This window comes from Hydra vulgaris, chromosome 09 (assembly GCF_038396675.1).
Source record: "Hydra vulgaris chromosome 09, alternate assembly HydraT2T_AEP".
Classification (NCBI taxonomy): Eukaryota; Metazoa; Cnidaria; class Hydrozoa; order Anthoathecata; family Hydridae; genus Hydra; species Hydra vulgaris.
This window is the reverse complement of record NC_088928.1, coordinates 34,367,109-34,382,500: the sequence shown is the minus strand read 5'-3', so window position 1 is coordinate 34,382,500 and position 15,392 is coordinate 34,367,109. Positions and strand designations below refer to the sequence as shown.

At 29.1% G+C, this 15,392-nt stretch overlaps 1 protein-coding gene across 1 annotated transcript in view; it reads right to left on the bottom strand.

The window, feature by feature from the left end:
- The window catches only part of LOC100203991 (two pore channel protein 2), a 33,753-nt gene extending 18,648 nt beyond the window's left edge, over positions 1-15,105 (bottom strand). Inside the window, exons 1-7 of the mRNA XM_065805478.1 lie at positions 14,903-15,105; positions 14,724-14,806; positions 14,511-14,625; positions 14,286-14,414; positions 14,078-14,200; positions 13,394-13,512; positions 13,098-13,199 (exon numbers count right to left, since the gene is read on the bottom strand). Coding sequence (XP_065661550.1) covers positions 13,098-13,199; positions 13,394-13,512; positions 14,078-14,200; positions 14,286-14,414; positions 14,511-14,625; positions 14,724-14,806; positions 14,903-15,043 — 812 coding nt within the window. The 5' untranslated portion in view covers positions 15,044-15,105. The remainder of the gene's footprint in view (positions 1-13,097; positions 13,200-13,393; positions 13,513-14,077; positions 14,201-14,285; positions 14,415-14,510; positions 14,626-14,723; positions 14,807-14,902) is intronic.
- Between the last annotated feature and the right edge of the window lie 287 nt (positions 15,106-15,392).

Below are 15,392 nucleotides of genomic sequence, written 5' to 3'. Positions count from 1 at the left end.
GTTAGCTCATCTCAAACACCAAAAAATGTGTGTATACATGAAAAAATGTAAAGTTTGAGCTCCCAAATCCAAATTGTTCAAAAGTTATATTTTAAAATTCAGCTTAAAATGCCTTATTTTTTTCCACATCCCCCATTATGGACTTTATATTAGAACTTTTTAATGGATAATTTAAGATCTACTGGAAGAATGTGGCTAAAAATTGGTACCTGACCATTTTTAAAGGTGCTAAATTCAAAAATTAAGAGAAAATAGTAAAACAAAAATTTTTTGATGGTTTTTTTTTAATTATAAAATGGTCAGTCAAACTTTTTGTTCTGTTACCATGAGTTGCGTTTTCATTAACTCTCAGAGTTGTCTAAGTCTGATCCTAGGCTACCTTTATAAAAAAGATGGTTTTGGTTTCTTGAAGAATAATTTAAATGTCATTTTGAAGCTTATACAAAAAATTTCTTATTTGAAATCAAATTCACTATCGTAGATTTTTTAGCAATAATTTAAGTTTTAGTGGAGGAAACTGACTAAAAAATCGTACCTGACCAATTTTGAAGATGCTGAATTCAAAGTAGAAAAGAAAAATAACCTAAATCAAAATATTTGATAAATGTTTTTTGTCAAATATTTTGGTCAAAAATTATTTTACCATAAAACGGGGTAACATTTCTCTAATTCCTGGAGTTTCCTGACCCTTATGGATTCAGTTTTGATGTGTAAAAACAGTTTTTTGAGGTTGGTTTTGATACATAAATAAAATTTTGTGAGTGAATTGTCATGTAAAAATATAGTTTTGCCACATCTGCTGTGATGTATAAATATAGTTTTGTGTTGCCATTTAGGTTGTAAAAATACAGTTTTGAAACACTGGTTGTATAAGCATAAAAACTATTTTAATTTTAGATTAAACAATTATTGAGTCTTATTTGGTAATTCAGTTTCTCAGTAATGGCAAACAGCCAACAGTTCTCCATTGGAATCAAGCTAGAAAGTGAATGCCATCTTGCAACATATACATTATTGCTTGGAATTGAACTTTTTGAAGATATTCCTGAATATAATGTGGTAGTGGTGTAGAGGTTGAGCGCTCGCTTCATAAGCGAGAGGTTCCGAGTTCGATTCCCACCATGTCCCTGGTAGTACCGCGCTCAACTTGTTTCTTTGCGCAGTGGCCTTGTTCGTCAAGGTTTGTGTTTCGGAGTTATAGAGCTGGGAGAGGGTTATAACCACAAGTAACCTCCTCATCTGTAGTGGCCTTCTTGGCCTTGGGGAGATGAATTACAAAAAAAAAAATATATATATATATATATATATATATATATGAAAGAGAAATATTAATGTGGACTGGGCTATTAATAATCAATGTCAAATCAACAACTTGTCTCCATCATAAACATGTTTATTTGAAGGGTTATGCAACTAAATTAGTATGGTGCTGCAATCCATCTTGTTTAATACTCATAACAAAGTTTTAAAAGTTATTTATAGTAATTACAACTTTTAGTTTAGTAATAATAATGTTTATTTTTGTGAAAGTGTTGTCAGATACAATAATGACATTTTTGGCAGCCAAATTCTATTTTAGCTATATTTAACCTTACTTTTAGCTGAATTCTGAAAGTGCACTATTAAATGCCATACAACTTTAAACTTTAAATGATTTTATTAACATTTTTATAGATATTTAAAGAGTTCTTTTCTTTTTTTATGCAGTCTTCATGAAATCAACTTGGATACAGCAAAGGACCTATGCAGTAAAGGCTAATTCGTAGTGCCATGTGAAAAGCTTTGTCCACAATGCAGACATAAATTAGCATCAAGTGAAAAATAAGAAGAAAAAGAGTTGGAGATAAAATTATCTGAGGGTAATATGGAAAAAGAAATTATATTGGAATCAACAAGATCATTGCTCAACAGTACTGTGTAAACTTGAAGAGTCTCCTCTAAAAGTTCATTTTATTTCCAAAACCTTTAACAAGCCTTCACTTAGAAAGAGAAAGATAAAACAAATTTGAAGAAGCAGTTATTAAAAAACTTGCAACTGCTCTGGATATCACTGAAATTGATCTAGTTGCTTCAAACAACAATGAAGTCTAAAAGGAAATTTAAACCAAAGCTGGCAATCTAGACTTCCTTGTTGAATGTATGAAAGAAAAACTTTAAGTTTCTAACAGAAAGCAGCAACTTCAAATTTTGACATTGACCCCAAAATCTTGGTCTATCAGAAAAGCAGCAAAAGTATTTTCAGTTTCCAAACACAAAATTCAAAATGCAAAGTTTTTATACAACCAAAAGGCATCATAGCATACCCTAATGTAGTTGAACGGCATGGAATCAGCAAAGATGTTATAGAACTTGTAAAGCTTTTTTACTGTGACGATGAGTATTCAAGGCAAATGTCAGGAAAAAAAGGCTGTGTAAGTGTTGGGAAAAAAAAATACATATCAAAAAAATTTATTTTGTGTAACTTAAAAGAGCTCTTAGTAGCATTTAAGATAAAGTACCCAGACCATAAAATTGGATTTTCTAAATTTTGCAGCCTTTAGCCTAAATGGTGCATTCTTGCTGGTCCAAAAGGTACACATTCTGTTTGTGTGTGTACAACACACCAAAATGTTAAATTAATGTTGAGTGCTGTAGGCCTTGAAACATCTTACTATAAAATCATTGAAAAGATTGTCTGAGCAGAAAATTGAAAGTTTGCATGATTCGCTAATGCAATAGTTGCAGGCATACAAGCTACCCAAAATTATTTCCAGCAGTATCTCATACAAAATGATGATCCAAAAGAGCAATATGACAGTGATGAAAATGAAAAGTCAATGGATTTCAAACAGTGGACAGCAACAGATAGAACTGAACTATTAACAATAAAACTTCCATAAAATGAATTCATAGAGCTCCTGTGTGAAAAACTTGATAAAATTACTTATCATTTAGCAATATTACAATCTAGCTATATAAAGTATCTCAAAGAAACAATTAGTATTGATGAGGCTATTGTACTGGCAGATTTTGCAGAGAATTACACTTTTGTATTACAAGACGAGATACAGAGTTACCATTGGAGCAAGAGTTCACGTTCTCTTCATCCAGTTGTCATCTACAACAAGAAAGTGAAATTGGAAACACGTTCTTTTGTTGGATTTATCAATGAAGTTATGCATAAAACCATTAATCATATAACTCATTTTTTTCAACCACAATTACAAAAATTCATTATTTTTCTGATGGTTATGCAATAGGGTGTCCAAAAAAAAAATTTTTTTTGCACACATGTTTTTCCCATTCTTTTATTTCTACTGAGTTTATATGTATGACTAAAAAATTTTTCTGAGATCAATTTCAGCTATATGCAAAATCTCCATTTCTTAATTTTTGATAAAATTTGAGCTTTTTTTACCTTTTTTTAGATGCAAATCCAACAACTTTACATTTTTAATGCTCCTTACCCTAGATAATTTAGAAAACCAATGTTTGTAGACTATGTAAGAATCAGTCCATCTGGCCTATTTGGTACAGAAGGTTCATTGGAGCCTGATTCACAGAGGGGGTCGATAATGATGACTAGTTGAACAACCTTTGTGTTTTCTGTATATTGTTTTGTTTTAACTGGATTTTGTCTTTTGATTTTAACCGCTTATAGCAATAATTAGAAGTTAAATATGAGTTTTTTCATATACAATTATGTAACAGTTATTTATTGAGAATGTCATTGAGAATGCCAAAAAGGAGGATATTAAGTTCTATCTAGATCAAAAAGGAGAGCAAAACATGTATATTACAGAAGAACTAGATGAAGTATTACAAAATTCAGGTAAAAGTAGTATCACAATTAATGCAGTAAAATCCAATTAACTTGAGGCTTCTTTTTATTCATCTGGAATTGATTCTGAATTTGGAATTTTCATCTTCATCTAGTTCTTCTGTAATATACATGTTTTGCTCTCCTTTTTGATCTAGATAGAACTTAATATCCTCCTTTTTGGCATTCTCAATGACATTCTCAATAAATAACTGTTACATAATTGTATATGAAAAAACTGAATTTGGAATTTGGATTTAGTTTAGATTCTTCAGATGATGCAAAATTACCTAATAGATTCAGCCATTCTTCTAAATCTAAGATAATGATAAGTATAAATGCTGAAGATCTGGTAGACTACTGCTGCAGTTCTGCCCAATACAGAGTAGGTATATCCCCACAGACTTCATTAGTAGCTGCTATTTGCAATAAAGCTGGTGTAAATCTAGAAGATATTATTCTATCAAGAAGTACAGTCCATAGAAAAAAGATTCAAGAAAATTGAGATATTAGGAGATAAGCTCAGGCAAGAAATCATAACTACTCTGAAGGGAAAAAAGCTATGTGTTTGTTTTGATGGAAAAAAGATAAAACAGATAAAAGAAGATCTAAAAATAACCGTTTCTGTAGAAAGAATAGCGGTCATTGTTACATCCCTTTATATAGGTGACACAGATGACATACTGCTAGGTGTTGTTCAGACACCAAGTTCTAAAGGTAATGACTAGGCTGAAGCAATTTTGAATTTGCTAGAATACTATGACTGTAGATCAAATATTTACTGTTTGCTGTGACACTACTGCATCAAATACTGGAATACACTCTTGAGCTGCTGTTATCCTTAGCTCCATTCTTAATATTCACCTTATACGGTTTCTCTGTAGAAAACATATGCTAGAAATACATCTCACACTTTATGGAGGCTTTGACTGGAGAGAAGATAAAGAGCCCAAGGAAAGAGCTGTATATCAAACTCCAGAAAAATTAGTGTTTTTATCAAGAAAGAGGTTGACAAGATGATAGATCTAGTTAGGTTTGATTGTACTCAGCCTAAGGTTGAGTCACCCCTTTATGAAATTGCTAAGAAAGCTCTTAGCAATTTCATAAAGGGGTTCTTTTTTTGTTTTTTTGAGTACGACCCATTTTATTTAATACTTTTATTATTAGTTAATGCTAAAACAAATTTTCAAAAATTTTATTCTAGTGTCCCCCTAAAAAAATTACATTTAATTATACAATTTTTAAGTAAATATATGTTTATTGGAAAATAGGCCCTTGCCTCCAAAACTTTTGCGAGGAATGATTACAGGAAACTATGCAAGCTTTTTGTTTTCTATTTGGGAGGAGAAGTACATGGACTGGGTTTTCATCAACCTGGAGCCTACCATGATGCTAGATACAGTACAGCCTTTTTCACATCTGTCTGGTATACATCTTAGTTTCCAAAGTCGTACTTGGTTGCAAGTTCACCCTCAAATGATCTTGCTGCTTTCAAGAATGGTTTTTGCATCAAAGATAAATATCCCAATCTTGGTTCAGCATTAGTTGTTAGTATGCAAAGACGTAACTGGTACTTGACTGAGCAGTTAGTGCTGCTATCTCTGGCTGATGAAGATGTAGAGTAGAAAGTGAAAAAATAAATGTTGGATAGATTAGTTCAGTATGTTCCTGACAAGTTCAAGATTTGAAAACCTGAGCTACCAATCATATTGGAGCCCACTAAGCTTTGGGAACTGGTAGGTCCAGAAAGTTGGCTTCTGTTAAAAAAAGCTTAAAAAAGAACTTTACAAGTCCCAGTTAAAAAATATATAATTTACTGTTTTGAAATTTTTGACATATTTTGATATTTTTGTTAGGAAAATATGTAAAATTTCGGTTTTTAACAAAAAAATGGAATTTCACATATTGCTGAAATTGTGGTCCGACAATGTTTTTTTATTATATATTTGCAATTAGGGGACACTGGAGAATGGGAAATATTGCATGAACATAGAAAATAAAAAAAAAGTATAAATTTAGGACACCCTATTGTGCAAGGCAGTATAAAAACTGCAAACATTTTTACAATTTAGTTGCATTTGGAATTTCTTTGCAACAAACATGGCAAATCTCCATGCGATGGAATAAGTAGCACTGTTAAAAGGCTTTTTGCAACTGTTAGCTTCAACCACAGAACAAATACTGTCTTTTCAAGCAATGTTTGAATACTGTCAAAAGTCAATCAGTAGGATTATGCTTGTGTACGCCACTGCTGAAGAAATGGAGCTAATAAGAAACAAACTTACTGATAGACTTTTAATAGCAACCACCATTTCTGGGACAAGGAGTTTCCATCAATTTATATCTTCTTCTCATTCAATTATAAAAATGAAAAGGGTATCAGATGATAACATTTGACTTCCTCAATAAACAAAAATATGAAACTATTAAAATTGACTATGTTATAATGTCACAACAACTATTTTGCAAATACAACGAACTTTACTGGCTTGGTATGGTCGCTGAAGTTGATAAAAAGAATGATAATTTTATGGTAAAGTTTATGCATCCACATTATCCAAGTCGGTCAAACGACTGGCCAAAGGGACATGATAATTGCTGGGTGCCAAGAATGAATGTCATTTCTCTTGTTAAAATACCGTCAACATTTTCTGGGCATCAGTACCACATCTAAAAAGTTGATGACTCTATTTGAACAGCTTTTATCTTGCCAGTGAAAGTTTATTAATATTTTACTTTCATTATTTAAACAAATTTAACTTCAATTTTAGTAATACTGGGTTAATCCTTTTCATTTTTACTTTTGAGCTTTTTTCAATAAAGCAGGTTTTTTACTATTTTTCAAAAAAATTTGCATTTTAGTTTCTCATTTTTTAACACAACATTTAAGCATGCAGCCATTATTTTTAAAAAAATTCTTAACTACTATACAGTGTGTTGTATTCATGTATTCCTTATATATATATATATATATATATATATATATATATATATATATATATATATATATATATATATATATATATATATATATATATATATATATATATATATATATGTATATATATATTAAAAACAACTATCTGAGCGTTTTTCAACCTTCTCTTCTATTACATAAAATCGTATATAAATACAAAGTTATAATTCCCATGACAATTATAAAATAACAATAGTCATTAAAAACCATAAATGAATGCGTGACTTTCATCACGTTTATCTACGTGACTTTTACCACGTATACGTAATAATTTTAAATCACCAACTTTAATAGAACATGCCCTCTTGGTGAATTAACTCATAAGTCTAACCGTTGTGGGGCTCTTATATTATTCGTCCGGCGAGTTATCTTTTGTTCGTTGTCTTTGTTTATTTTGTTCTCTTCGTTTATTTTGTTCTCTTCATTTATTTATTTCTCTTCATTTATTTTGTTCTCTTTGTTTACTTCGTTCTCTTCGTTTACTTCGTTCTCTTAGTTTATTTTGTTGTCTTTGTTTATTTCTTTCTCTTCGTTTATTTTATTCTCTTCGTTTACTTCGTTCTCTTGGTTTAATTCGTTATTTTCGTTTAATTCGTTATCTTCGTTTAATTCGTTGTCTTTGTTTATTTCGTTCTCTCTGTTTCTTTCGTTCTCTTTGTTTATTTCTTTCTCTTCATTTATTTCTTTCTATTTGTTTATTTTGTTCTCTTCGTTTATTTTGTTTTCTTCATTTACTTTGTTCTCTTAGTTTATTTTATTCTCTTTGTTTACTTCGTTCTCTTCGTTTATTTCGTTGTCTTAGTTTATTTCTTTCCCTTTGTTTATTTTGTTCTCTTTGTTTATTTCGTTGTCTTTGTTTATTTTAACTTTTAATGATGGCAACGCTGTTTCCGGGAGAATACTGGATGCCATTATTGGTACCTGACCATTTTAAACACCTTTAAAAATGGTCAGGTACCAATTTTCAGTCATATTCCTCCTTTAAAACTTAAATTGTTCACACGAAAAGTATCGCTATAAATTCTATAGTGGAGAATAATGGCCAAAAAAAAAAGGATTTTTTGTCTAAATTTCAAAACAACATATCTTTATTATGGTTTAAGAAACCAAAACCATCTTTTATATAAAGATACTTTATTTTAAAATAAAAAAAATTGAATCCATAAAAGTTAGGCAACTCCGGGAGTGAATGAAAGCGCAACCCATGGTAACAGAACAAAAAATCTAACTGAGCATTTTAAAATCAAAAAATAACTATCAAAAAATTAAAATTTTACTATTTTCTCTACATTTTTGAATTCAGCATCCTCAAAAATGGTCAGGTACCAGGGTCTTCTAGAAATACAGGCCTTGACAACCGAAATTTTTATGCTCAGGGAGCACTTCGCTCGGCCTCCTGACTGGAGGCCGAGCGAAGTGCTAATAAGTAAAGTGGATGCGGACAAGGAGAGCAAAAAACTATAATAAAAAACAATATATAAGTCATAAAAGTAAAACTACAACAAAATTAATAAACTATAACATACTTCTTATATAATATAATAAAAATTAAATAAAAACTCATTTTCATGACATTTTTAAAACGTTTTGCCCGGACTCCTTGGAGCAGCTTGAAGATTTTATTATTGCTAGATTTTTTTAGAAAAATATTTGCTAAAGTGGGGCAATGTCGGTCATAAATACCAAATTGAAACTTGTTTGATACACATAAGAATTGCTTCATCAAAAATGTTCGACAAAATTCATCTGATAACTGCTCAAATAAAACCAAACAAAATATGCACCATTAAACAATATTGTCAAAGGAAATAAAAAGACCTCTATTCAAGTCATGTAGGCACCATATTTTCTATAATAAAATTGTGTATCAGTATAATCATAGCCATTTTTTTTGAACATAACCAGCAATATATAATTGAAAGTAATGATTCTGCTTAAACTTTATCCTCAAGTTCTGGTAAGTTATCAAATATTTCGCACTCCTACTTATTTAAATTTCGAAAACAGTTTTTACAGGAATGACCATTGGTACAATCATCAAAACTATCCATTTCTAACAGTAAAGAAAGTTTTGGATGTTGGATTATAACTTTTTCTATACAGATTGAGCAGTAATAAAATAGGTTCCTCCAGAACCCTGGCAAAGCTTGCTAAAAGTTTACTCTAGTTTATCAGTTGTGAACCACCCCAGGATAACATAACTATTTCCACAATCCAAAAGATATCTTGCAATGTTGACTAACCCCCTACACACATGAGAAATATATTCAGAAGTATCTTTTGTAAGCTGCTTAATACATTTTGTGCCTGATTTTTTCATTTTTTCAACCATATCTGCCAAATCTAATTAGAATAGCAGGCTTTTGTCTGTGTGTGATCTTATAACTGCATGGTACTCATCTTTATAACAAATATCTGCTCCAACACCTTTAACATTACAAATTTTCCAAAACTTCACAAATATAGAAATAAATTTGATGGTGACAATAAGCTTATCTTTTTTAATGAAAATAAATGATTTTTAAGTGTAGCAACTACTTCATCACAGAAAACTTGTAAACAAGTGTCAACTTTCTGTCGCTCAATTGGTTTTGGAGAGATGGAAATTCCATTTATTTTGCTAAGTTTTAAAAGATTAGCAGATTTCAACTCATAAAGATTTACTAAATCACTCCATTTTGCTACATGTTTTTTACCTTCAAACTCAAAAACCAATTCTCTGCTTTTTTCAGTTAACCAATTATTACTAACACACTTCATGACATGAACATATTCAAACAACAAAAATGTGTTTTGGGTTGATTGTTAACTTTTTACTAAAAACTCTGGTCCACCAAGTAAACATTTTACCATTATAGCCAACATGGTTTTGGCAAGGATACCGGGTTGATCAGCAGAATTTCTAAATAATACACCTCCGTGATAAGTTAATGTGGATTTATAATAACATTTTTCAGAAATTCCAAACTAACTTTTGAAGTGATTCTTGTCAAAGTTCTAATACTGGGTAATTTATAATCATTAGTAATTTGGCTGTACAGAGACCTGGATATAGTAAAATATTCAAATGCTTGAGTAATTATATCAGGAGAGTAAGTAAATTCACCAACTTTCTTTTGAGACATACGGTCCATATGTTCGAGTAATACATTATTTTCATGCAAAGATCTTTATTTTTTAAGTAACGTATGATTTCATCAAAAACTGACCAATACTTACAACATGATGATGTTGACATTAAAATGGGAATAATGCAAGATGACCCAAGATGAAACGAAGTCATGTTAAATCCCTATTAATGATAACTAAAAACTTTCGAATACCACATACAAGTTCTTTTGAATAAATGTAAACAACATTATTGTCATTTATGTTATATACAATAAGATCATTACTACTTTTACTTACTTTTCAAATAAAAAAAAAACCTTGTTCTCTAAAGCTATCTAGTTCATCTGATGTTGTACTTCTTATACTGGATGATGACAATTTTGTTGTTCTGGGTTTAAAAAAAGGTAAACTAAGACAGCTAGCTGGAATGCTAGAAAAGACAGTTGGTGGTTCTGTAGGACTTTCTTTTCCATAATAAAATATAAAAGATTTGCAATCTATAGGCCAATGAAGTCGGCACACCACAGTGTACTTATTTACAATCAAATTTTTTCTTGGGATAGCTTTTATCCACTTTTCTTTTTCGTATTCATCACAAGGAAATCGATAACCGGACACCTTTTTAGTTGATAGCGCATAACCACTAATACAGCATAAACAATAACGCAACATTTTCAAGGCATAATTGATAACTTTTTGTTAGATAAATATGTTACACTTTACAAAAAGATTAACCTTTAACTGTCATTTTTTCGTTTTGATTAAATAACGCTAGACAGTCGCTTAAAATTTGTGTTAAAACCAACCGCTGTTGATTATAGCCATTGCAAAACAAAAATATTTCATTCCATGTTAATCTATCCAAATAGAATCGGCCTCCAGTTAAAATATATTTTATCGCGATATCAAGGCCTGTATTTCTAGAAGGCCATGTCAGTTACCAATTTTTAGCCACATTCTTCCACTAAATTTTAAATTATTCATTAAAACTACAAAATCCATAATAACAGATTTGGTAAAAAAAGAAACATTTTAGATTGAATTTCAAAACGTCATAACTTTTGAACCAGTTGGATTTGAGAGTTCAAATTTTACATTCTTTCATGTTTCATTAATACGTACCACTGGCTAAAATTTAAAGAAAATCCAAGGGTGAATGAAATGACTGTCCCACTTTTACCTGGAATTACCCTATTTATACTTATGTCAAATAATGATGCTTTGCAAAAAATTGCAATGATTGGATCCTGTGAACAAAAAAACCCTAAAATTGTAACCACAACTTTCCAAAACATGAAAGAAACAAGTTGATAAAAAATTATTTTTACTTATCTCAACTAAAGTTATATTCATAAAATTTAAATCCTCCTCAATTTGAGGGGATTACAAATTTTATATGGTCATAATTTTTGAACGCTAAGAGGTTATACTATAAAATTTAAAATTTATCGACGAATATAACTTTAGTTGAGAATGGTAAAAAAAATATTAGACTCTAACCATTGCAATCTCAATCACCAAAAAATGTTGGATCTGCCCCTATATATATACATACATACATACATACATACATACATACATACATACATACATACATACATACATACATACATACATACATACATACATACATATATATATATATATATATATATATATATATATATATATATATATATATATATATATATAAATGTATATGTAAGTGTGTATATATATAAATATAAGCCGTCAGTCTTAATTTAAAAAAAACTTTCAGCACAAACAGAAATATGTATATAAAGAATAAATGTCTATTAATACAATACAAATATATGCATTAATGTAGATACAAAAGAGCTCTAAAATAAAATAGAATATAAAAAACATTTCTGTAATAGATGCACTAAATACTGTCTAAGTATTGTATAATAAAATTGTACAGCATGATTGCTACACAATCACGGATGCAAACTCTATTCTGTATGGAATCATCACTTTATTATGTACCTATAACATATGATATGCACCACACTACTACATATGATATGTACCACACAACTACATATGATATGCACCCCACTACTACATATGATATGCACCACACTATTACATATAATATGCACCACACTACTAAAAATGATATGCACCACACTAAAGCATTTGATATGCACCCAACTACTACATATGATATGCACCACACTATTAAATATATATGCACCACACTACAACATATGATATGCACCACACTACTAAAAATGATATGTACCACACTACAGCATATGATATGCACCCCACTACTACATATGATATGCACCACACTGTTAAATATATATGCACCACACTACTACATATGATATGTACAATGCTATTACATATGATATGCACCCCACTACTACATATGATATGCACCACACTATTACATATGATATGCACCACACTACTACATATAATACCTAATCACCTGTACATATATATGTTTAACAAATTCACTACCAATAAGACTACAAGCAACCACTATTTAAGTTGGCAAATAACATAAAACAAAGAAGAAAGTTTAAAAAAGAGCAAGAAAATGATTGACAGAGTTAAAAAACGGGAAACTAAATGAGTCAAGAAAGCATAAAGACAGGATAGAATTCTAAATGTTTAAGGAAAAAACTAGAGGAAGAAAAGTTTTTTGGGCATAAAGGAATAGTTGCAGTAAAAGCACGCAACTCTGCTGACTGACAAGTCACATAAGAGTTTTGATTAATGGAACAAGAGATGAAAGCTAGTATTTCTTACCTTTAAAGTTTTATAATATTTTAAAACATTAAACCAAAGATTTTTAAACTCTGCTAAGTACATGTGAGCCGTTTATCTCTTCGCTTGTGAAATAATTTAAACCAATTGTGTTGAAAATTATATATTTGAGATTGTTGAATTATATTTGTGAAATTTTCACAAATAAAGAGATACCGTTACTTTTTAATAATTGCTATCAAAACATTTTTGAACTTTGTTATCAATGACTTTTTTGAAAAGGTGACGGATGCCACTTTAAAATTAAATGGCTCATATTATAATTTGCAGAAATAATATAATACACACACATGCACACACACAGATATATATATATATATATATATATATATATATATATATAATATATATATAATATATATATATATATATATATTTATATATATAATATATATATCCCTCTGTTTTTACTAAAAAAAAACTTACATGATATCTGGATTATTAGCTGTTGTTGTTAAAACATATAACTTAAAATATATGTCCCAATAATTCACAAAGTAAGGTTCTCCTTGAATATCTTTGAAGTCTCTAAATTTATTAAAAATATTCAAGTCATTAAACATGAGGAGTTGTATACATCAAAAAAGAGATGTCCTTTATATGTAGATACAGCCTGACCAAAACCAATTTTAAAAATCTATATATTTTTAATAAACTATTTAAATATAAGTAAGAATTTTTAATTTACATTAACATAAATAACCTTGAAGAAATTTTTTTACCTTTTCCCAAAAAGCTTCAAACCGAGCAACGAATAAAGACCAATAAATAAAAGGAAGAGCATTAAGACGTTTGAAACTTCTGGCATTATTTTGCGAATATTACGTATAGATCTTTGAACCTAGTTAGTTATAAAAACAGCATTAAAATATACCATTAAAAATGTGGGGTGTAGGTGGGCTTAGGGTAAGATTTTTTAATAATGTAACTTAATATTTAATTTAACTTTTAAATGTAGGGTAACAGTGTTTCTCTAGCTTTTAATATAAAAAAATTGATTTAATATTAAAAAAAATTGATTTAATATTTAAAAAAATTGATTTAATATTTAAAAAAATTGATTTAATATTTAAAAAAATTGATTTAATATTTAAAAAAATTGATTTAATATTTAAAAAAATTGATTTAATATTTAAAAAAATTGATTTAATATTTAAAAAAATTGATTTAATATTTAAAAAAATTGATTTAGAGTTAAATTTAGTTTTCTTATTTGTTATATTTGGTATATTATGTTCAATTTAAAAATTCATTAAAAAAACAAACAAAACAAAAAAACTTCAAATATAAATAAAAAACTAAAGCTTTATAAGTTACATATAACTGATTCTTGACTTTGGCAAAAATACTAAATGTAATGTTACAAACAAGTTCTTCAGATACTACAAAATATTAAAAAAAAAAACCTGTTGGCTTTCACTAAAGTTAATCATAAATGCAGGTCTAAGAACTCGTGACCAACGTATGGCATACTTTATTTGTCCCAATTGCATTAAGATGATATAGAGTAACATATCAACAAGAGTGAACTAAAATTTACATTTAAATTGACTTTTAATCAGTTTATAGAAAACTTATTTCTTGAATAATTAATAATTCTGAAATAATATTTACCAAAATACATATCAAAACTACAATAACATTTCTATTCTTCCAATAACGAGTTATAGGTGTAAAGTTCCATAAATGGTACAATCTTAGTGTATATCCAACAATACATGTAAGCTCCATCAACATAGTTGCCTAAAATAGTTTTCTTTATATATAACTTATTTTTATTTATTTTAAAATTTTATCAAGGTTCAAACATAATAAAACACACTAAATAAAAACCAATACCCAATACGGCAATTCATAAACTGATGGTTTCTCGAACAAAACAATTGCCATGTTTAACCATATTAATATGTTAAGACAAATTTTAATTCCTTTTTGATGATACCAACGATATATCCTAAAAAAAATATAAAATCAATTCACTATTCATTATTCGAAACAATGCAACAGAAATACACAGTGCAACACATAAGCAATGCAAATACAAACTTAAACCTTAATGGTTCAGGCTCAGGGATAAAGTACTCATGCCTGCCATTTACTGCATCATCAACATATGTACTGGCTAGCAATGTCAACTAAAAACATTTTAAAAATTTAAAATTTTCAACTAATGTCTTAAAAAATTAAAAAACAACAAAATGTCTGATGATGATCACAAATAAAAAACTTACAAATTCCTGGTCATTCCTAAAATCTTTGTAAGAATCAAAAGATTCAAATGTTATTCCTTCATTGCTATGCAAATCATTAAATAACTCATTTTCAAGATGGTTTACTTCATGATTCTTTTTACTAGAAGCCATTAGTTGCATAGACACATTTTCTTTTGTATTTTTTAATATACTGCTACAAATATAAAATATCTAATAAATCTGTTAATGTATATATACAGATGTACAAGTCTCATCATCATCATCATCATCATCATCATCATCATCATCATCATCATCATCATCATCATCATCATCATCATCATCATCATCATCATCATCATCATCATCATCATCATCATCATCATCATCATCATCATCATCATCATCATCATCATCATCATTGTATCCTTGTTTCTGCACTTGCGCAGAGTGGAAAACATACTGAAGACAAATGTTATTTCTAATATAATGTTCTTAATTTTTGCATTCCTTCCACCGTAAAAAAATT